Here is a 24842-nt window from a genome sequence, read left to right on the forward strand (position 1 = left end):
TCCACCCCCAGCCACCGTAGGGCCACTTTCTTGGGTCAGGCTGCCTTGTTCCTATCCAGGCTGGCACCACCCTCACTGCTATTCCACGGTCCTGCTGGTTGACGCCCCAACTGTCTCCTTCCCTAATCATTCAGAACGCTTCCTTCCTGAAGTCACAATGATTAGTGCAAGCAGACTGATTCTGTCTTCACTTCTAAACCACACACAATGGACCAATTGCCCATCACTTCCGATGTTCCTTTGGAGTTATCTTTCTCTGTGTTTTCCTTCTGACTCTCAGCACTAATGACAGCAGGATCTGCTTTCTTCATTCTGCCGTAATGGCTGCTACAATGGCCACAGAAGGCACTTAATAACTAATCTTATCTGTATACTAAGTGCTCAGGAGTACTACAATGTTTTGATAGAACAGCCGAAGTAAAGAAAATGAAAAAAGCCAAGAGTTTGGTCTGTCAGAATATTCTCTTCTCCACTGAAAGGTACATCTGGAAGCTCTCCCTTGAGATAATCAATGCTAGTCTGGCTTCCCACATCTGTACAAAACTCTATGGTTTTATAGAAGTATAAACTAGCCTCAGTTGATGAGAATCTGGTCACAGTTACCTGAGTGGAGAGGGGTGGGGGGAACCAGATACGCCTGGGTCTTGGTTCCAAAACATATACTGAAAGGAAAAGTTATTTAAAGGCGGTATAAAGACAGTTCATATGGCTGACCAACAAGCAACAGTGGGATTTTCTGTCTAACCTGAATTCATGCTAAGCATTATCAAATGAAAAACAGATATATCTGAGCTCTCCAAACACTGGTGAATACCTGAAGCCAAGGACAAAGGCAAAAACTTGATTTGGTTCGTCTGGATATCCAGAAGGTCCCACTTTGCTCCACTTTAAGTATCAAATGTCCGAATATTCAACATTTTCTTTAAGGGAACAGAGCAGACCAAATGAGCCAACTGTTTCAAATTGTTTTAAAAAATAACAACTACTAGGTTTGTTTTGTCTTGTGTGTGTGTGCATGTATGTATATGTATGTGCACATGTGTGCATGTGTATGCAAGCGCATGTGTGCACATGTGTTTATGCTCACGTGACATGCACCACACAAGACAAGAATTACTGCCATACTTTAATCTATTCAAGATGGGAAGGATGGTAAAATTAATTTATGGAGTTAGTCCTCTGCAAAAGGCACACTGTCCATCTGCTGGAATGTACCAAAGATGACGCAATAAAAGGTACGAGCTGCCCACTGAAATCTCACAGAGAGAAATACTTTAGGACACAGTATGCAGATGTTGGTAGAAGTCTGTTGCAAGATATTTCCTGTCCAATCACACTGAGGTAGTGAGAGGCCTGTGATGCAGGCAGAGAGGGAGAGACAGAGACAGAGAGACAGAGAGACAAAGAGACAGAGACAGAGAGACAAAGAGACAGAGGCAGAGAGACAGAGAGATGTATATCAAGAAGGAATCAGACGTTAAACGTTAGATTATCTAAAGGTTAGAAATTGGGGTAAGACTTCTATCATTGTAAATTGGCATCTTATAATTGTGTTTTTAATATCGATAAATCTATTGGCAAACTAAGATTAAGAGTCGTGCTTTATTGGGTAATTAGAATGAGTGGGCACTGGGTGGAAGAGAGGATGAACGTGCAGGAACAGCACCAGTAGCCCGGGACCTCCGCTGCAGAGCTGGCCAGGCTGGCAGGACTGCTGGGAGCTTGGGTCACGCAGAGCAGGACCCTGCTGGGACATATAGTGCTAGAAATTGTCACTACACAATGATGGCGGGGAGGTTCCTTTTTAATAATTTCTGCTACAGAAGTCAAATCTAATTTGCGTTGAGTTCTCTTTGGGTGAGATATGACGGGTATAGGGGATACATACATTCATTCCATATTAGATTCCCCTCTTGGGTGGTCTGAAGGAAGAAGAACAGAGAGACAGCTACAACCTCTCTAGAATACCGAATCCCAAAGAATAGACCAGCCAGCAACCAGGTCAGGGAGTGCATTCCTTACAGGACAAATGCCATTTCCCCTTGGGTGCTTCAGGGAAGTAGCACACAGGTAGTCCCCGCCAGCCCACAGGCACCTCCAGCTGACACAGTTCCTGGGGATTCTTTCCAAGGAGACAAAGTGAGCTGGAAACGTCCCTGATTTGGGGGGATGTGCTTGTTCTTGGACACCTAGAAACATATTACATATGTACATATTACATATGTGATGACACTGAAGACAAATCATATAAAGCTACAGTGATTCAGTTCCCCCAAGGGATGGATACTCAAGCCATATTTAAGGAAGAGGAAGAGAAAAGGGGGAGGAAGGAGAGTGGAGAGGAGAAGGGAGAAAGGAGGGAGAGGAGGAGAAGGGGGAGATGGCAACACAATTGTGTAGTTCACACTTTCCATGTCTTCCATTCAATCAATCTGTGTGCAATCTTACACAGCAGAAATTATGCCCATTTCATAAATACCTAAATCTAGGTCTTACGGGGATTTAGTCACTTCCTTATGCAAAAACAACATACCTAACTGAAAAAAAAAAGTCCTAGAACCAGGATCCTCACACACTCCCACCCCCAGTCCATCTTGGAACAAGTTCATATTCACCAAGCACTTAAGCCTTGGAAGGTTTGAAGCGACTTTCTTGGATTACCTGTTTCCCCTGTAGTGCACATGAGAGCCATTCTTGTATCCTAATTGCCCAGATGTGGGCTCTGGGGCACAGGTAAAAACAACCTGCTGACTGCTAAGAAAGCTGTTAGTGGGGCCCCACTCGGGCAGTCTAGTTTGAAACAAGGACACTTATTCAAAGCTCATTTAACCAGGCTTGGTGATACACGCCTGTAATCCCAGTTAGTTGGGAGGCTGAGGCTGCATAATTCAAGATTGCTGGTTCAACACCGACCTGAAAGACAGTGTTAAAGGCCCACATAGGAAGCTTAGTAGCAAGACAGTATCTCAGAACAAAATGAGGACTGGGGATGCAGCTCAGTGGCAGAGTGCTTGGCTGGAGTGTGTAAAGTCCCAGATTTCGTGTCCCAGTAAAGAAAAGGAAGAAGAAGGAAAGAAAATGTTTTACGCTTTTGATGTGGTGCTCAAAAATATTTTTTCAGGTTCATGTAAAAGGTAGAGAAGACGGTCCTCCGTGCTCTTGGTCTTATGCCACGTGCCTGCTTCAGGGAGATCCAGTTTGCAGTCCTCTTTCCCTCCAGTACCCTCCCCACCCTGTGTCCTCCCTATGCCACCAACAATGTATCAGACTATTCATAAGCAGAAGGAGAGAGGCTGGACAAGTCTATATAGCAAACAAACAATCTAAGGAAAACCAGAGTCCAGTGCTAAGGGAGGGGCAGAGCCCATCCTAACCTTTGAAAAGTGTCTTATCAACATATAGAGTTTGAAAAGCAGTCAATATAAAGAAATCCAGGAGCTGGAGAGGTGGCTCAGTTGGGTCAAGGGCTTAACTGAACAAGCAGGATCTGATTTGGGATTCCCAACATCCACATAAAAGACAGATGTGACTGTTCACATCTGTAACCCCAGTGTTGTGGTCAGGGGTAGAGATAAGCAGAACTCAGGAGCTCACTAACCAGTTAATATAGACAACATGACAGACTCGAGGTTCAGGAAAAGACACTGGAAAAAATGAGTTGGAGAAGTAATTGAAGAAGACAGCCAGTATCAGCCTCAGGCCTTCCACAGGTGCCTGTATGGCTAAGCATATCTACTCTTACATGGGCCAAGTACAAACACGACAAGTAACCATTGTGTTTTAAAATGGAAATAATGTTCAAAAAGATAATACAAAAACAAAACAAAACAAAACAAAAAAACAACCTTGAGAAAACAAACACTGAGACTCCTGAATTTGGCAAACACAGTCGGCTTAAAATTTACCAGAGCAGAGTTATTTTTACATTAGAGCCATACATAGTTTTCTCTTAAAGTATTATAATGCTGTAGGGATAGAGAAAAATGTTTTTTTTCCTTAAACCCTCTCTAAATTTACAGTAATTGCATTTTGCAGTCTAATTCCCACACAAGAATTTAAGTTAAGAAAGATTTATTTTATGTGCATGACTATTTCAGATGTCTGTGTGCATACTGCATACATGCCTGGTATCCATGGAAGTCAGAAGGGGACATCAGAACCCCTGACACTGGAGTTAAAGATAATTGTGATCAGCCGTCGGTTCTGGGAAGAGCAGGCCCTCTGCAAGAACAGCAAGTATTCTAAACCTCTGGAGCCATTTCCCCCGCTCCCCAAAGTTAGTGTTTGTCAAACATAACACCTCCAAATGATACCTACAGTTATGAAGAGAGGCTGAGTGTATACTGAAATGATCGACCTCAGTAAGGGGACGAGAAGGGGATTATACCTCTTAGTCTCACATCACCATGACAAGCACTTTAGAAATAACAACCCAAAGGACAGACAATGTTTATTTCAGCTCAGTGTCCAGAGGTTTAAATCCATGGGCAACTGGCTCCATAGCCTTTGGGGTTGTGCCAAGGCAAACACCCTATTGGAGAGCAAAACTGTTCACATCATAGCAGCAGGGAAGGAGAGCCAAGGAAGCTGGGCATGCTAGCTCATATCTGTAAGCTAGACACAGAGGATACTGAGCAGGAGGACTGCTGTGAGTCTGAGGTCAGCCTGGGCTACATAGTGGAAACCTGTCTCAAAACAGTAACAATAAAAGAAGCCAAGAAAAAAAGAGGAGGAGCCAGGGTCCCAACATCTCCTTAAGAACAGCAGAATACCCCTAACGAGGTTCCGGGTCTGTAAGTTTAGCGCTTCACAACAGGACCGTGAGTGAGCAGGAGACCAAGTCTCAATGCCAGACCTGGGTCTTGTGTCTGAATACAGCAAGGACAGCATGCAATCATTCTCCCTAGGTAGGCTGATATGAGAAGAGTCTTACCCTCAACCTGCTTTATTTGATTAAAAAAAAAAAAACACTACCTCTTCTAACAGAACTGAGTAGTATTTCTAACTGCACTTCTCCTCTCCTCTCTCCCCTCATAATAATCATGAGATCCAAAAACAATGAATTTCAGACTTCCGGTCTCACATTTTCAAGTGCAAGACAGTGTTCCAAGCTTCTGCTTGAAAATACCTGATGTTTTAGTTCCATTTGGTATTTAATAGCAAAATGTATGAACAGAACCTTGAAGGTCTCATGCAAAGACCTGTCTTCACTTATTTCATAATATTCCTGAACTTATACATTCAGAAGGGTCTCTAAAGCTGTATGAAGGACCCAGACGTACAGCTTCTTGGAATCAACTGAGGTTTCTCAAATCAACAGCGAAGACCCACTGCAAACCAAGGCTCCAGCACCCACCTGCAAGAAGGCACTGAGTTCTCCTCCTCATACCTGCTAATCCTCCATCCTAAAAGCAAACCTGGGTGAAAACAAACGCCTCTTTCCTTAGTCAGAATGCACGAGACATGTCCACCTCCCGTCGGCTTCAGAACACCCAATCACCATCAGAACTTCAGAATACCATCAGACACAATGCCACAAGGGTGCATCAGAGGGACTTACAGTGGAAGATGCCAGGCGGTGGATGCTCAGTCACCAGGAGGCAGTTCTCTTCGTCACTGTTGTCCCCACAGTCGTTCTGTTGGTTACAGACCAGAGAACCAAGATACAAGCATTTACCGCTGGTGCAGGTGAATTTGCACTCTGGAAAAGCACAAGACAAAGCAGGAGGCAATCAGTGCTCGCTCGCTCGCTCGGTGCTTACAAATTCTTCCCGCCATTCCCTCCAACCCCCACCTCCCCAGGGCCCCGGTGATTTGAGAACTGAGATTATCTGGAGGTCGCAGGAAACTGGACTCAGAAGGGCCATCTAGATGAGGCTGGGCTTGCTTCCCACCATGGCACTGAGGCCTGCCTATGGCACAGCGCTACCCACAAGTGAGTACACAGTTGCTCTCTTCCTTATGTTATTCTACAGCAAACCAACCTTGACAGCTTCCCACAACCTAACAGCATATATATGACAAAATCTGTGTTTTATAATTTAAGACAAGGAGGTGCTCTACTACCTAAGAAGCATGGGTGTGGAAGGCCAAACTGACAGATCATAAAATCATATAGAGCCCACCCCCACATCCCTGTGGGTTGTTCTGAACACAGGATATCTGAGCTGTACAAATCTATATTTGGAAATAAAATTCACTGAAGCAAGACTTTAGAATAAAACTCCCAACTTCAACACTTTTAAGCAATTAAAGGAGATTTTTAATTAAAAGAGATTTAAGCAATTAAGAGAGAGATTATACAACAAAATATAATCAGTTGTATAAACATTCATGGATATCACCTTGCACTCTTAGGTACACACAGAAATTAAGAGGAGTCACACGGGGTAAATGCCCACTACAAGGAGCTTCAGGAAGAGTCACAGGCTCCCAGTGATGACAACTATCACACCCACGCCAAGGCCTCTTCCTGTCTCAAATGAGAGCAGTAGACCTGGATTAAGTGTCAAGTCATTTCAACTCCAACTTTCCATTAAAATAAAATTCCAAATAGAAGACTGTGCATAGCCCACCAATGTCTTCCCAGCTCTGCTAATCACCAATAGGGTTTCTCTAGCTGAGACTAGCTGACGGGACAGCTTCAATCTGAGAGAAATATTACCTGTCGCAAATAACGGAAGTCAAGTAATTTTTGTGAGCCTTTATGAGAGGGGCACTATAATTTTTCCATTTGGTCACAATATGAGAGGATAACAGAAAAAAAAAAAAAAAACCACTCAGCTGTTGATTGTGTGTAAAATAACAGGGGAACCAAGTCCAAATGCATTCATTCCACGAGCTTTTAGTTGGCCACACCTAAGTCAGAAACTCTGTGTGCTGAATGTGATCAGGTTCCATGGTACAGATGTGGCTAGAGCTGAACGCTATCATCCCATACAGTGAAATATTAAAATCCAGATGTTTGAAATCTCATTTATGAAGTGACAACTTTTAACTTAATGGAAAAAAGGAAATGTCAAGGAAAGAATTTATCTTCCTTTCCAAAAGAAATATTGGACTTCAGATGAATGCCAAGCATGAAAAGAACATTAGCCAAACACAAGTGCTCTAGTGTTACCGAAATGGCCAAACACTTAAGGAAGACTGCCATTTGTTCTGGTTTAAAAGGCTCCAAAGCCAGACCACCGTCTTCAAGTTCACATGGAGCCTTAAAACAGCGAGAGAATGTAACAGTATGAGGTAGACTCCTTTGCTCCTATGATCAGTACATGGAGTTGGCACTCCAGACAGGGCATGCACGCCTACCATCTAAGCACTTGGGAGAGTAACACACAAGGACTGAGTCTAAAGCTAGTTGGCTACATAATCAGAATCTGTCCTAAGATAGACAGACAGACAGACAGATAGATGGTAGGTAGGTAGAGGTAGGTAGATGGATGGATGGATGGATGGATGGATACCAGGGAACTATCTGCTATAAAATTTACAGCATGAATTCTCAAAAAGAATATGAAGGGCTCAAGCTGGGGGGTGGCTCAGTGGGTAAAATGTTTGCTGCCCTTGCTGTCAAGTGTGACCACCTGAGTTTGGATCCTTGCAGCCATCTACAAAACTGGGACTGATACCATGTACCCGAAATACCAACAAGGGAGAGGCAGACTCTGCTTGCTGAGCAGACAGGCTTCAGGCTCAGTGAGAGAGTCCATCTCAAAGTAATTAATAATGATGATGCTAATAATAATGTAGAAGGTTCAAGGAAGATATGGAATGCTGGCCTCAGGCCTCCACACATGCAAGCACGTGTGCATGCACACTGTCACACAGAAGTGGGAATATACATATGTGCACACAAATACACACACACACATGTGTACATGCATACACACCAAATAAAATAGAAATGTGAACTGATTCTTCTTCTAACTCCAAGGCCATACATTTTCTTCCATACATCCCTTGTAGGGCTAGCCAGTCTGTAACAGGTACTCTGAATACCAGATGTGTTTGACAACTGAATAACTGTGAATCTGAGCCTCACAAGAAGCCCTTATGTGGGACATCCTGTTTGTTAGGCTGCTGTCAGAAGGAGCCTAACACTCAGGAAGAGTGTCAGGCCTCCCACCAACGTGATCACAGCCTCCTCAGATCCCCATTTACTTCACTCTCCCTTTTTTTCCAGGCTGTCTCTGCCTCCTGATCTGCTTTCTGAATGTGTGGGCCCCACCTGTGATGAGCACACCTACCCGTATCAACTGTCAAAACAGCTGGTTTTCTCAGGTAAGCCTCAACTTACCTGGAAAGGGCTTGTGCTGACTTGCTATCTAGACTTGCGATGACTAGCTCTTCCTTACTAGATAACAATATCAACCCATCAACTTTCACATTCACATAATCCCAAACGAGTCTTTAGTCAGCATCAAACTAAAAGTCTAACACATGATCACTTGAATCAAAATGAAGAGATATCTGAATTTATTAGCTCTTCAGGTGTTGTAGGAAAATACTTTAAAAATATACTATAAAGCAATTAAGTATTAAACTTTAATAGGAAAGCTGGGGTGAAATTGCAGAGCAGAGCAGAGCAGAGCAGAACATCTGTTGAGGTTGGCAAGTCCAGCATTGATAGAGCCCAGCTTCCAGCATGACCCAAGCTCTCCTACCGGGGCCATCCCCACTACACATTCCTATCCCAAACCTCACATACTCTGATCCTCTAACAAATAGGCACTGTGATATTCCAATCCTAAGAGAAGAGTCTCACCCCAGCTGCACATTGGAATCACATAAGCATCTTTTAAAAGTACTGATACCTGCGTGCCCGCCCAGGCTACTGCTCTCATTGGCTTGAAGTGTAGCCTCAACAGCACATGTTTTCAGAGTTTCTTTGAGTGATTCTGATGACAATCCAATTGTGGCCCCCCCAAGAAGTGGACAACTTACAGGAAGCCCTCTCTTTGGCTAAGAATATTTTACTAAAATATTTAGGGATATTTCTAATCACTAATTTTTAATAAATTTAGTTAACTTATTAAAAAAAACACGTAAATACTCAAGTACTTAGGTAATTCTTGGATACAGTGTCCAGTCTCTTTTCTGATAGTAGGATATTTCAGAGACCTAGGAACCTGACACTTTAGCATTCCTGGGGCTGAAGTACGGGAACTAACGCATTTTGGTTCCCAAACTACACTCACACATCAGAGCTAAGCTATATTTTCAAAGGAATAAAACTCAAACCAAATAAACAAGCCAGGTTATAGCTGCTTGTGTTACGAATGCTAATTATGCCCCCCCCCCCCCAAAAAAAAAACCCTGTTTGTCTGAGAAGATCTATACAAAGCTTCTGGGAACCTGCCCCTAGTTGGTTCTGATTGGTAAATAAAGATGCCAGTAGCCAATGGCTGGGGAGGATAGACAGAGGCGGGGATTTTAGGAGTTCCTGGGCTCAGGACCAGGAAGAGGGGAAGGAGGGCAGCAGCCATGCTTTAAGTGAGTGTGAACAGAGGAGAGACTTAGAGGCCATCACGGATTAAGGAAGCGAGGAGATGCCCCGGGCTCTGGGCCTAGAAAGCTCAGCCCAGAGGGCTGCACAAATGGGTCTGGGGTGGCCAAGATGGACGTAGATGTTAGTAGCAACTCGGAATTTCCGGTGGAAGGTAGATGCTAGAAACATGGAGGTTAGGCAGTTGCGCAGCTACTGTGCTGCATGGAACATATTAAAATATAAAGGTTGTGTGTGTGTCTTTCATTCAGGAGCATAAACCATTGAGTCAGGAAGTACCGCACAACAGGATTTATTAATTATTAATTCAACAATAGACGAAGTACTTTTTAGTGTACCATTTCACCTATTATTTCGAGACCTTGTTGAGTATTCCTACCAATTTATAGTTTAGAGAAACAAATGATTATTAAATATTAGAAACATTTGGATGACAAAGCCACAGTGATTTCATAGGTAGCATGCAAAATGAACCTAGAAACCAGGATAACACTCAGAAACCAGTGTTAAAAATCAATGATGATATGTAAATAACTCCTCTTCTTTATAAGAGAAACAAATTTTCAAGTGAAGAAAATAAAATTTCTTTGTGCCACGATTCTCTTTGATTTCTTATAAAAATTGCTAAAATGGGTGCTGGCAAGATGGCTCAGTGGCCAAAAAAGCTTGAGGATTTTTTGATGACCTGAATTCAATCCCCAGAACCCACATGGGAGGGAGGATGGGAAGGACAGACAGACAGAGAGGGAGGGAGGGAGCGAGAGAAGGATCGAGAAAGACAGGGAGAGAGCCAACTCCGGCTGTCACTGCATGCACACACACATGATCAACAACATAAAACAATAACAACAATTTTAATTGATATAAGTGATATAGTAATAATAAATTCTTTCCAAATCTGGGATCTTTTCTATATCTCTATATAAAACTTTGATAAGTTCTTTTCAGGGTTTTAGGTCCCTCAGAAATTCATAGTTTAATATTGACAGGGACTTAAAAGATACCCTGGGCTCTCCAAAGTTGAAGAACAATTTTTCAATCTAATTGAGAAAAAAACTTTTTTAAATGATGGATGTCATTCTAATTATGCATAAACTCAGTAACCATACCATGTAAGGGAAAAGAAAGAAAATGTACAATTAGGAGAAGTTTTTCTAATATTTTGCCAACTTTGAGAAAACAAGGGAGTTTAGATCATGACATCAGAACAACCTAGGGTTTTATGTGAATTCCAAAATACTGGGGAAAAATAGCTTTTTTTTTTTTTTTAAAACAACAGGATCAGAAGCCTATGAGTCTGAGCATTCTAAACCCAAATGCAGAACAGTGAAGAAATTTGCTTTGCAGGACTGAACTTAATCCATTTGGTAGAGTCAACTTTCTAGTAGTCAAAAGGCAACAAAGTATTTTTCTTGATTTTTCTCACATTCATTTAAAGTCTCATCTTCACAGATAAGATTCTCAATCACAAAATAAGCACCTATATGCAGCATTAGCTCTCAGGTGTAAAATCAGCCTTTTCCACGAATTGCAGAGGAATCTGTGTGAGCCACTCCTGTTAAAATTCATACAGCGATGCTGGCTCCCTTTCAGATGCCTACCATTCACAGACCAGCAAACAGTGATTCCTTCCCGCTCCACCATTCTGACCTCAAAGCCTGCAATGTGTGAGTAAGGGGACCTTCTCGGTGGTCTCGCATTGGGAGGGACAAAGAGGTCACACAGTTGTTAGCTCAATGCAAGAACTGATAGGTTCCTGGGCTGGCAAGATGCGTCAGTGGGTTGAGGTGCTTGTGGCCAGGCCCGATGCCTTTAAGACCCTGTACCAGGTGGAAGAAAAAACGGATTCCAGCAAGTTGTCTTCTACCTTACATACACACACACAGAGAGAGACAGAGAGACAGACACACACACATAGACACACACACACACACACACACACACACACACACACACAGAGAGAGAGAGAGAGAGAGAGAGAGAGAGAGAGAGAGAGAGAGAGAGATACAAAATTTAAAATATCTAATAAGGTCCTAAAGTTAACCTGAATAATTTTACCATAACCAGTGCATGCTTCTCACTTACTACAGCAATCCAAATATCTCATGGGCTTTAATATAAAGTCTACACCGCCTATTCTCATGCAAGGCAGACAATTTCCTATAAAAATAGAATTCAACAATTAAGGCAAATGATGAATAAAAGACAAACAAACCAAAACCCAAGGAAGAGAAGGAGGTCAGCCACTGAAGCACAGGCCTCCCAGGACACGGTCACAAACTCTAACTCAACCCTAGCAATAAGCATTCCGATTAATCAGAAATAGACATTTTTTCCTACTTCTACTACTTCAGAGGATCTGCCCCTCTCTTTATTAAAGGGAGCTGGACAGGAACATGGAGGTGATCTTACACACTGATTTTATCAAATAAGGCTGGCTATATCATTACTTCCTATGACAGTCTTCAACGAGGCTGGAGTGTCACAGTAGTCGCTACGTAGGCAGGCATAAGAGCAGCTCCCCGCTGCCACCCTCGGTGATGAATGAGCTGAATTTGAAGATGAAGCTTTGAGAATCTTGAGAATTGAGAAGGTATCCATCCCTAGGGCAGAGCTTTTTAACTGCCAGCTCTCTGTAGCATGCAAAGAGCAAGGATAATCACACACACACACACACACACACACACAACTGTCAAATATTTTATTACAATGTATGCTTGAACATATACACACTACACACACACACACACACACACACACACACACTGCCGTGAAATGTTTTAATAGGAAGTATGCTTACTAAGAAACATGGCCGAGGTCTAATACGCGGTATGCTATCAGCAGTCACCTCTCTAGCAACACAAAAGAAAACAGAAGTTACCACACCTCAGCAAAACCTCCATCCTGCCAGCACACACCACAAAGACAGCAGTATCCCTACTGACACCAGCCTCACTCAAAGACAGGCTTCGGAGGGGAGAACTTAACTCCCTTTGTGCTTGTATAATAAATTAAGTTTCCCCACAAGCATTTAATAAAAGTCCTATCATTTAACACTACTGATGACATAGTGCCCCTTCGGGAAGATGAGTAAAATATGCTGAGACAGCATTTGCCCGTTTGGTGAGATTGGCAACAAAGCCTCACAGAAGAGAAAACAGGGGGAGGAACCCCTCAAAATATTTTACAGTATATTGGACAGTATAATGACTGGACAATCATTCACACTATGATATTGAAAAGAGTCCCTTAAGGTGACTAAAAATATCTGAGGTTAAGTGAAAGACCACGTGTGGGCTCCGGAAGGTTCAAGGCTCAGGATTTAGGCACCTAGCCCTGCAACTGCCCTTCAGCAAAAAACGAAACAAAACAACAACAACAACCCCACACCCAACTTTCCACCAAATACCATTGGTCATTATGTCACTAACAGTTCCTTATGATTCAACACAGCATGGGACACTTTCCACATCTCAAACGAATGAATGAATGAATGAATGAATGAATGAAGTCATTTCTGTGGTTTTGTGTACATGAAGTGTGAGGAGGTGTTCCTACTGACTTTTTTTATGCCGAGTAGTACACAGTTCCAAAAGCAAGTAGGTAATAACAAGTCGTCAGCTCTATGCTTTCGGTAACAAAAAAGTACACCAGTATCTATAGGGAACACAGGGAAATGACTTTAAAGTGTGTGCCTGACACTTGAGCCTGAGCCACCATCTCTGGGTGCTGAGTCAGAGCTGGCTTTGCAGTTTCTTGAGACTCCTCTGGTCTTAGAATTAGGAGAAACAAATTACCACTTTGGGTTAGCAGAATCACTGAAAATTATTGTTTAATTTCTTAATCCATTAAGATAGCGGTTTGGGGCTGGCTAGAGGGCTTGGTGGGTAAATGTGCCGAAAGTCAAGCCTGATGACCAGATTTCCTGGACCCACACCGGGGAAGGGGAGAACCGACTCTAAAGGTCAAGCCCGCTCTTCACATGTGAACCACAGCAGGAAAATACTCACACACATACAAATAAATAATTTATATAACTTTCTAAAGATGATCACTACAAAAGCAAATGATAAAGTATGTGATTTCTTATGGCGTCATCCAAATACAAACCCAAGTTCATCTCACCCCACTTCCACAGAAGAAATGCTATGTAAGTTACATTTCCAGCAAGAGAATGGATATGAGCCATTCCTGTAGAATCCTGTGGGGCAGGGACACTGGTTGAGTAGAACCAAGGAGCTGAGGCAGCTACGAGGCCAGAGAGGCAGGGAGCCTTTCAGTGTAACCATTCTGCTTTTACTCTGTCTAGGACGGGAGGAAGATTGAAGATCGCTACAATGTGACCCTTAAAAAAAATGCATCCTTTTTTTTTTTTTTTTGTAGCAATGTATCTTTTTTGTTGCAGTGTGTAGCATGGTGTACCTTTACACGATGATATATTTGTACACAATTGTGCACACTTGACACGAAGTTCAGTGTGTGCAAAGAAGAAACTACATACCCAGAATTATGCACAATATACAGAAAAATCATAGGGCCAGGATCCCAGAGTCCCCTTTGCATTGTTACAAGATTGTGTTTGCCTTGTGGGAAACAGACCTCCTGGGGGAGGGCCAGGCAACCACTGTGTGAGGAATCCTGAATGCCTTAATGGGAACAGTTAATAAGTTCAAAGTAAATGTATTTGAATGTAATGAGAACTAGGAGCATTCAACACCCATCTATAGAGATTAACCTTGAAAGAAATCTCCTGTGGTTGCTCTGCAAAGGAAAGAGTGGATATCATGAAGTACAATGAAAGCCCAGAGTCCATGGACAAGTGTCTCTTTTTTTGTATGTATTTGAGGACCACACCCAGGTAGTAGGATCAGTCTATAGATGCACAGGCATTTACAGAAGGAATCTTGGTTCTTAAGTGAGGCCCATACAGTGTGTGACAGTTATCCTCTGGCCAGCAACCATGCATCAGATACATATTCATGGATGCATGAATGGCCCATGCAGCACTGACAGCTCTGGGCCAGGAGTATGCTCTGGGTACTAGTGCAGCAGACAGAATCGTAGCCTGAGACTCGGGAACCTGGCTTTTCTCCAGCTCTCACGCTAGATATTTAGTTTGTCCTCAAGTAAGACCATTGGGAAAATGGAGTTCCTGGATTAAATCAGAAGCCTGGTGTTTGAGTGAGAAATGCTATATCCAATGCTCTCTGCACAAATACTCTGCCTCCTCCAGTACCCTCCCACTGTCTAGGCATAAATCACTGGGACCAAAATGGAAGCCAAGACAGTTCTTTCTTCTCCAATTTTCCAGTGACCTTCATGTTGCTCAAAGTGAAACTCCAAGTGCTCACATCCTCCAACTTGACCTTTGACCCCTCCCTCCTTCCCTCCTCCTCTCTTCATCTGAGAGAACCTACTTGTACATGAATCTAGGATGCTGGCTTCCCTGCCCATGCTTTTCCCGCTGCCTGGGGCACGTCTTTCCAGAACCCAGCTGACTTATGTCCTCACTTCCCCCATGCCTCACACAAATGTCCTCAGTGAACTCAACCCAGACGCCTGCCCTTGTTCCCCTCTTTCCATGTCATCCTCCATTGCCCGCTTGTCTGTCTAGCTGCACAGTTAAATAAATGCTTAATGTTCTGTCTGTCTGCCTGTCTAACCCTTCTCTATCTTGACACCAGAACAGAAACACCACAAGGGGCAGGGTCTTTTCTTGGCCTAGTTTTACTGATGAATTCCCAGAATCTAGACCAATAAACATTCAGGAAACAGTGGCTAAATCAGTGTCGAAGCCAAAGCTGTAGAAACAGTCTCATATTAATTACTGATGTCCCCTTTGAGTGAAGAAATTTCTCTTTAGCTGAGTAAATATCTTCTCTAAGAAAATATATATCTTATTATACATGAAAAGGGAGGAAAGGGGGGCAGACAAAAGAAGGAAATAAAACAAAAATATTAGCAAATCACAAAAGGATGTTAACGTAAATAGCCAAACAGCTTTTTAAAACCATGTTCTTTATTTACAGAATCATTTCCTCTCTAGCCCACCATGTCATAAATATTTAGTCTTTTTCCCATCTGTCCCTTCCCAATGAGCCTGGCTTAATTCCTAAATCACAATGTTCCCTCTCGGTAAGGCACTCATGTGTTACTCAGAGAAAGCCCATTGTCTGGCTAAAGTGCAGGACTGTTCCCTCAGGAAACAGCCTGCAGCTCCTTTCTTGGCAGCTTCTAGCACCCTGAGAACTGGGTGTCAACACTCAATACTCAAATTCTCCACCTGTCTCTCCTCCTCTACCAATAGAAACAATCGGATTGATCAGGAGCTGGACAGACTCGGAGCCAGGAAGAAGATGGTTCTCCATCAATCCATGGGGTTCTAGTAGCCAAATGCTTATTTTTATCTTTTTGGAGTTTGGATTATTTTTTAAAAAATCACTTTTTTTCCCACTTTGAGCCTCCCGTAGCATCTACTTAGTGTCCTTCATCTGTCACCTACCCTTTATAAAATATCCTCTCTTGGAAATTCCTACTTTCTGAGACATAATTAAAACTGGCCTCAACATGCCAAATGAATAAACTTCCATGTCCTGCTGAGAGAAGAATGCTGTTTGTCTCAAAACAAGGAACGTTTGCTAAAATGAACTGTTTATTCATCTCTAGATTGGGATTCCTGAGAGCATAAAAGAATGGTCTCTGCTGTCTGTAACTAACCAAATTAGAGGGACGAAATGCGTGGAAAGCCATACCAAGTGCTCATGCTTTGGGAGGCAGGAAAGGGAAGGCGGATGCTCCACCCTTCTTAGTGTTAGCAGAGGGTAGAGCTTCCCCGCTAATCCAAACCAACCCCGACTGTGAGTTGTGCACAGGGACGATGTGTCTTAGGACCCCTATTACTGTGATGAACCACCATGACCAAGAGCAACTTGGGGAGAAAAAGGTTTCTTTGGCTTATATAGCCTGAATCATAATCCAGTGAGGAAAGCCAAGGTAGGAACTCAAACTGGGCAGGAACTGGAGGCAGAAGCTGCTGCAGAGGAAGCAGGAGGTGGGGTGGGGGGTGGGGGGTGGGGGGGTGGGGAGGGCTGCTGCTTGCTTGCTCCCCATGGCTTGCTCAACCTGCTTACTTACAGAATCCAGGACCATCCAAGGGTGGTGCCACCCACAATGGGCTGGACCCTTACCCATCAATCAATCACTAAGAAAATTCTGTACATATCTGTTACAGCCCAATCTTATGAAGCAGTTTATGAATTTAGATTCCCTCCTCTCAGATGACTATAGCTTATCAGGTTGGCATAAAACTAGCCAGCACAACATGTAACTCTATTGTCTTCTAGTGGAGTTATATCATAGACACCACTATATTGGGATAAATTGCTTACAAATGACAACATACTAAAGGCAAGAATTTCAGGCTCCACAAAAACAAAAAATATATATAATTTGTCTTGAACATGCCCTTTTCAGATATAAACCAAATAAGTATTTCCTAGTTTATCTATTTGTCCAATGATCAATGTTTCTGATAAACAAGAGATTTCAAGACAGTTTGATGATCAGTTGTAACACTGACAAAATTATGACCTTCTAAAATTAACAGCCAACACCTTTCTGCTCAATTCTTACCCAGGGTAAAGCCAAGCACTGAGGTTATAAAAAGCATCCTCAACAACGGCTTTCAACTTTAAAAATGTAGCCCTGGGCTACAGAGATGGCTCAGCGGTTAAGAGCACTGACTGCTCTTCCACAAGTCCTGAGTTCAATTCCCAGCAACAACATGGTGGCTCACAACCATCTGTAATGAGGTCTGGTGCCCTCTTCTGGTGTGTCTGAAGACAGCTACAGTGTACTCATATGCATAAAATAAACAAATAAATTAAAAAAAATTTTTAAAAAAAAATATAAACTAAAGTGCAGCCCTGTCCCTATTCCCATGCCCCAGACCTTGTTCTTTGTTTTCATTTTTCCTGTAACACCACTTTTCACTCAATCATAAATTAGCCTTTTGTTTTGTGAATAGTCTCTTCTCACTAGCAGGTAAGTTCTATGTGCAGGTGACTGTTACATCACAGCTAGGATGCTTTCCCCAGCATCTCCACCATCACCCAGAGTTAAGTATTATTGCCTGTGTTCCCATGACAACCCATGCATTGACATGCCTTCATCAACTGTCTGTCTCTCTGTCTAGCCCACTGGCAAAGTTGGTTGAGCCCAGAACACCAATAGTGTATTTTGCATCACATGCCTAGCAAAGGCTGTTACTAATAATTGGTTTGATTTAATGCAAATCAAAAAGCACCAGAGAAGAGAGCAGTCTGTGGACTTTGAGGGTGAGCTTTATGTGATTTGCCTGGACTTAACTATCTATGCTTTCACCATGGGTGAGCATACAGGAACAGGAACTAAAGGAACAGATCTGCCATGAAGAAGGTTCAACTGAAAGAGAGGAAAGCCATCAGCCTGCGTCACCATGGCTCAGAAGGGAAAACACCTGGTTTATGACTGAGAGAACAAGGGATGAACTAGAGAAGGAAAAGAGAGGACCTCCATGAAAAAACAAAGTCTAGAAATAATGTAGGTTAGAGCTATAGCTCAGCTTCTTTAAGATCTCAGACTGAGAGCCCCCTCCTCTAACCTTGCCCCACATAGGGCTGTGAACAACACAGGGATGTCTCCAGAAGCCATGCACACAAACCAAATGAGCATTGAGACTTTGAAGCAGCCACTGTAAGGTGTGTCTGCTGGCCTTCCCTATGTCCCAGGCTGGGAGGGAAGAGGGGACCATCACTGTGAAGCTGCACTGTTGCCACACCCGGCCCCCTTCTTTTTCCATTTTAACTATTATCACCTTTAGCTTCAATAGGCTTTAAACTAAATTTACCACAACAGCACCCTGCCTCCTTCCTTCCCAAGCCTTCCTGGGGATGTAACTGAGGCAAGCAAGTATCTTTAACCTCATTTGATCCCGGACTTGTCTCAATTCCGTCGCTTCTGCCTGATCGCCTCTTCAAGTACTAGAAATGGACCATCAGCCCAAGCGTAGATTATATGCAACAAAACACCCAGCAGCAAAGATACACATGCAAGGACACACTGTCCCCTTGCCTAACTCTTGGGTATTGAAAAGCACAAGTGGGAGACCCAATTAAGCAGCACACAGAGAGGAGGTTCTGGGATGCAGGGTGTGTGTGTGTGTGTGTGTGTGTCCTGTGGAGAAGACCTTCCTATGGGAAGTCAAGGCTCGAAGGGAGTCATCCCTTTTTAAATCAGGGGAACACTGGCATCTCTCTCTCTTTTCACCTGTACAGTCAGCATCAAAGGACAACACGGGCGGGGGAGCCAGCCTCATTCAGTAAAGGAGAAAGGGGACAGCCACTCTCCTTTCAACTTACATCTTAATTTTATCACATTTTCACTAGTAACGTTACCACGGTTTAGTTTTTCCCTTTTATATTTTAGTTCTTTTTGTCCTAGCATTCGACTTGGGCGAGCAGACATTTAGGCTGCTCCTCTGACGTCAGCCCCTGCTCTCCGGTGCTTTCTGTATCTGATCTCTACCCTTTCCCTCCACCCTCCTCATTCCCCCTTCACTATCTCTTTCCCTTCCCCCTCCTTCTTACATTTTAATTATTATCAACATTAGCCTTAAAACGCCATGAACTACATCTTCCACAGCAGTGCCCTGCCTCCTCTCCTCCCAAGCCTTTGCAGGGATGTGACTGAGCTTAAACCAGTGTCTTCCACTTCATTTTACCGCAGACTCGTCGCATATTGGATCCCTTATTTCTGTGTCTTCCTCAAATGTTAGTAGTGACCATAAGCCTCAGGGGAGATTATATGCAAAAAGAGACTAATATAAAATAAAAACAAACATGCACAGGAGAGAAAAAAAGGAAGCAGTGGAGGACCCTTCCATCTCAAACGCATGAATAAAGTACAGGAATATCATCTTCCACTTATGTTAGCAGTGTGCATGTCACTAAGGTTGACTGATCAGCAAGAAGCTACATACAGCCCAGTGTGGTGCGACAAATTTAACAAGACATTTAGACCTGTTCAATGTGTTAAGGCAATTGTGCTTAACACACTAAAGTACTCTTCCCAGTAAAGGCTGGTACATTACTAAGGAAAAAGGGAAAATATATACACATACCCAGACCACCCGGAAAGGATGGTCTTGCAAGCATCATGGCTACACTTTCAAAAACACGTCTACAACAGTGTCCATATGTGCAAACAACAACCAGAAAGACTCCGTCCAGCCCAAGAGGGAGGATCTTTCTGTCCCTCAGGAATCAAGGTGCTAAAGTCCATAATCTCCACTCTGCCCCTGATGATGTCAGGTCATCCCCACCACAGGCTAAGCACAGAGCAATGCAAGCCCCACACGACTGGTGCACTGTTTAACAGTAATTCATTGCTTTTGAAAAACCAAAATATCATTTACTATAATTAAAGTATTTCATGTTACAAATAAGCCACATTTTATTATAAAAAAACATATTCGGTTACTAAAGGTATAATAAGGTAACAAGATATTATGAGCTGGAGAGATGGCTTTGTGGTTAAGAGTACTGACTGCTCTTCCAGAGGTCCTAAGTTCAATTCCCAGCACCCGCTTGGCAGTTCTCAACCATCTGAAACTCCAGTTCCAGGGAATCCAAAGCCATCTTTTGGTCTCCATGGGTTCTGAACATACATGATCATAGACATACATACATGACGACAAAACCCATATACATAAAATAAAAATAAAGGTTAAAATTTTAAATAATTTATCAATAGATAGATGATAGATAGATAGATAGATAGATAGATAGATAGATAGATAGAGGATAGATAGAATGATTGATTTGCCATTCAGTAAAATAGTATATAGGCAATTTCTGGTTGAAAACAATTTCCTCCACCAGCTAGGAAGTTATGTATTCTGTCTACAGTGGGTACCAGCGTATGTATGTGTCAGCCATTCTGTTGGGATAAACTGGTTGGCTTTATTGCCTAAGGCTCTGTATCTAAAAATATCTCAAGATATTCAGCAGTCATAACACCAATACAAGTGGAGATGTGCCTCCCTCATGCTAGGGCAGGACATGTCTGTCCCTAGTGCCCATGTACTGACAGGTCTGCAAAAGCTTTTCCTGCATGAACTGGGTCATGTGAATATACACATTTCTGATTTTCCCGCGTCAGCAAAGATACTTTCAATTCTATAAGCAACAATTAAGGAAACAATGAGGTAGGTGTGGCAGATTCTCAGAACAGTTACAAGAAAATAAGGAAGGCTGAGGCAAAAACATTGTCAGTGGCAGAGAAAGAGACTAAGAAAAAAAACAATAACATTCTGCTATTTGGACCAAGACTAGAAATGGGTACTATAGGCACTCAAGTTTTCTCACCTATTAAAAAATGGGGTACAGAGCTAAACAAAGAATTTTTACCTGAGGAATATTGAATGTCTGAGAAGCACCTAAAGAAATGTTCAATATCCTTAGTCATCAGGGAAATGCAAATCAAAACAACCCTGAGATTTCACCTCATACCAGTCAGAATGGCTAAGATAAAAAACTCAGGGGGGTAGCACTTGGGAGGCAGAGGCAGGTGGATTTCTGAGTTCGAGGCCAGCCTGGTCTACAAAGTGAGTTCCAGGACAGCCAGGACTACACAGAGAAACCCTGCCTCAAAACAAAAACAAACAAACAAACAAACAAAAAAACAAAAAAACAAAAACAAAAACAAACCAAAAAAGCCAAAACAAAACAAAACTCAGGAGACAGCACCAGGTGCTGGCGAGGATGTGGAGAAAGAGGAACACTCCTCCACTGCTGGTGGGGTTGCAAGCTGGTACAACCACTCTGGAAATCAGTTTGGCGGTTCCTCAGAAAACTACGCATGCTACTACTGGAGAACCCTGTTATACCACTCCTAGGCATATACCCAGGGGATTCCCCAGCATGTAATAAGGACACATGCTCCACTATGTTCATAGCAGCCCTATTTATAAGAACCAGAAGCTGGAAAGAACCCAGATATCCCTCAACAGAGGAATGAATACAGAATATGTGGTATATTTACACAATGGAATACTATTCAGCTATTAAAAACAATGAATTCATGAAATTCTTAGGCAAATGGATGGAACTGGAAAATATCATCCTAAGCGAGGTAACCCAATCACAAAAGAACACACATGATATACACTCACTGCTAAGTGGCTATTAGCCCAGAAGCTTAGAATACCCAAGACACGATTCACATATCAAATGATGCCCAAGAAGAAGGAAGAACATGTTGTCCTTAGTTAGGGTTTCTATTGCTATGATAAAACATTATAACCGAAAGTCACTTGGGGACGAAAGGGTTTATTTCAGCTTAGCGTTGTAGTCTGGCAGGGCAGAAATCCAAGGCAGGAACTGATGTAGGGGCCATCGAGGGATGCTGCTTAGTGGCTTGCTCCACATTGCTTGCTCACTGTTTTCTTATACCATCCAAGCCCACCTGCCCAGGGGCCACACACCACCTACAGTGGGCTGGGCCCTCTCCCATCAACAAGCAATCAAGACAGTGCCCTGTAGGCCAATCCTACAGAGGCATTTTCTCAACTACTGGCCCTTCTCCCCAGATGACCCCATTTTCTGTCTTTGGCCTAAGAACTAGCCAGCATGTACAAGTAGCTCCCCCTTCCAGGCCTGATACAGCTTCCATGCAGTTCAGATTAAATTCCATTCAGTTCAATTAAAAATGAAAGCAGTTACCTCTTCTGTTCTACAGGTCAAGCTTCAGATCACCCTTTCGCTTTCTCATTTGGATTTGTTATCCCTGCCGCTTCTTATCCAATTATTTATTATTCAGTCAACAAACCTTACATGCCGGATCCTGTGTTAGGGGTTTGCTACACATGTGTACAGATGGGAAAGAAAGCTTAAAGGAGCAAACTTGTCACCTAAGGGAGAGCGGGAAATCACTTACCCCAGCCATCATCTCCCAGGCCTATGCCTTGACCCAACACCTGCGGTGCATTGGCAGGAATAGGAGAGAAAGAGTGATGCCTCTATGACAGACTGCAGCATCTTCGGCTCAGATTGTTTTCCTAATTTCTGTATGTTCCCTGCGGGCCCACTGGTTCTGACACATCCCGGGACACCGATGATACAGAAATAAAGAGCCAAGACATAAAAAAGTATTCACATGAGACTCATAAACGCACATACAGGACGGAAGGGTGTTAAAAGGAGCAACTTACATAATCCATCATGGGGAATTACCCCTCACCTCTACACAGACGTAAAACTAATGTCTGTGGTACTAAGTGCGTAAAGATATATCTGATCCTGTCAATAAGCAATATTTATTCCCCTCAATAACTACTTCATGCTTTTCTCGGTATAGCATTGAAATGAATCCTTAAGCAAATCCTCCATCCTGTGCCTCACTACGGTTGGGCAGCATCTTAGATGAAAGCATCGTTCTGACACATTCCCATCAGGCTGCACTGAATCCCATATATACCTGGGACCTCAGATCCCAAGGCATCTTCTAGCAGCAACGGAAATAACTAACGCCCATGCTGACATTACCAGATTCATCTATCTGAGCGTTTCGTCTGCCCAGCATCGTTCCCACACAGCAGAGGGGCCAAACAGGGAACCACAATAAACTACATTTTTTTAATGCATAAAAAAGAGAGGCAGTACAAGGATATAACACCTTGAATGTACTCTGACTAAACAAGGCCTCTAGGGAGTACTCTTATTAGTGTCATTTTCATTGGTGAACTGATTTTATTTTCTCTCATTATTATAATTTACTTCCCATAAATCTCACCCTTCATGCTTAGCTTAAGGTAGGGTCTCAGGAGTCATAACAACTATGTAGAAGGTAACATTTCTGAATGGTTGCTTTTGGTATATCTGTTTTGCCTGCATGTGTGTGCAGGACTTAGATCCTCTGGAACTGGAATTAGAGACAGCTGTGTCTTGACACGTGGATGCTGGGACGTGAACATGGGTCCTCTAAAAAGAACAGGCAAGACTCCTAACTGCTGAGCCATTCCTCCATCCTGCATATCAGATTTACATCATGATTCCTAATAGTAGCAAAATTACCATCATGAAGTAGCAACAAAAATAATTTTACAGTTGGGGGTCACCACAACATGAGACTGTATTAAAGGGCTGTATTATTAACTGTATTAAAGGGCTGCAGCATTAGAAAGGTTGAGAACTATTGATCTTGGGTATCATAGTATCCTTGAGGCAGTCGGACTACATAGTGAGAACTTATTCCCAAACAAGCATAATGATTCATTAGCAAGCATTACACATAGTAAGTATTACACATAGTATGCAAAACCTGCAAATATTCCAGAACTAATGATGAAATTCGAGTTCTACACAGACTTTTAAACGTGTTTAAGGTTCCACATAAGATATAATTGGCCAGTAGTTAGTTCTAGCAGTAGCTAAAAGTCTTCCCACACGTATTAATAAACAAAGGCAGTCATTTAATAATCTATAGGCAGGATAACCACAGATGTTACGATAAATAATCATCTATATTCAGGGACAGATCCCTAGGGGGCATAAAGAATTTACACACATTCCCTACAGTGACCTCACATGACTTTCTACCCTCTGAGCCTCCCCACCACCACTGGACGGCTGATGTGCGCCCCCCCCCCCCCATTTACTCACTATGAGAGGCAAGGTCCCCTGGGTACCTTGACGACAATCCAGTTATCTCCTTAGTGAAAGAAACAGTGTAATTATTTCATGTCAGAGAGATAAAGCAGCCCAAGTATGGTAGCACAGGTCTGCCCCCAGCACTAAGTGGCTAAGAAAGAGTGTAAAGCCAATCTACACAAAGCAAAGAGAAAGAACCCAGCCCATCAGAGGCGACGACTTCCCCGGGCAGAATTTCACTGTGTGAACTCAGACAGTTGTTGTGCAGTCTGACACACAGTCATCATGGTCAAATGCAGTCCTTAGGCTGGAGCCTAGCGGTCGAGCACTGGGCACAAGTCCTCTTTTGATCCCAGCAATGAAAATTACACAATAATTATTTTTAGTAATGTGTTATTAGCCTAATTTTCTGTGCTAAAGCATTAGCTCACACTCAGCACAGAATTTACAGAACTAAGACAAACATTCTAAAAACCAAAGGGGAGAGGAATAAGGAAGGAAGGAAGGAAGGAAGGAAGGAAGGAAGGAAGGAAGGAAGGAAGGAAGGAAGGAAGGAAAAGGAACAGAAGAGGGCAAGTCAAAGGGAGATGTAATGAACATCTTCACTCCTGAGCCAGAAGAAAAATACAACTTCACATTCAGCACCCTTC

The 24842-nt window shown here is 42.8% G+C and overlaps 1 protein-coding gene across 3 annotated transcripts in view; it reads right to left on the reverse strand.

The window, feature by feature from the left end:
- Ldlrad4 (low density lipoprotein receptor class A domain containing 4) overlaps window positions 1-24842 on the reverse strand; it is a 327131-nt gene that overhangs the window by 157597 nt on the left and 144692 nt on the right. For all 3 annotated transcript variants that reach the window (XM_052155741.1, XM_052155740.1, XM_052155742.1), the window contains one exon: window positions 5561-5701. In XM_052155741.1, the coding sequence (XP_052011701.1) occupies window positions 5561-5701 (141 nt within the window). The remainder of the gene's footprint in view (window positions 1-5560; window positions 5702-24842) is intronic.

This window comes from Apodemus sylvaticus, chromosome 13 (genome assembly GCF_947179515.1).
Source record: "Apodemus sylvaticus chromosome 13, mApoSyl1.1, whole genome shotgun sequence".
NCBI lineage: Eukaryota > Metazoa > Chordata > Mammalia > Rodentia > Muridae > Apodemus > Apodemus sylvaticus.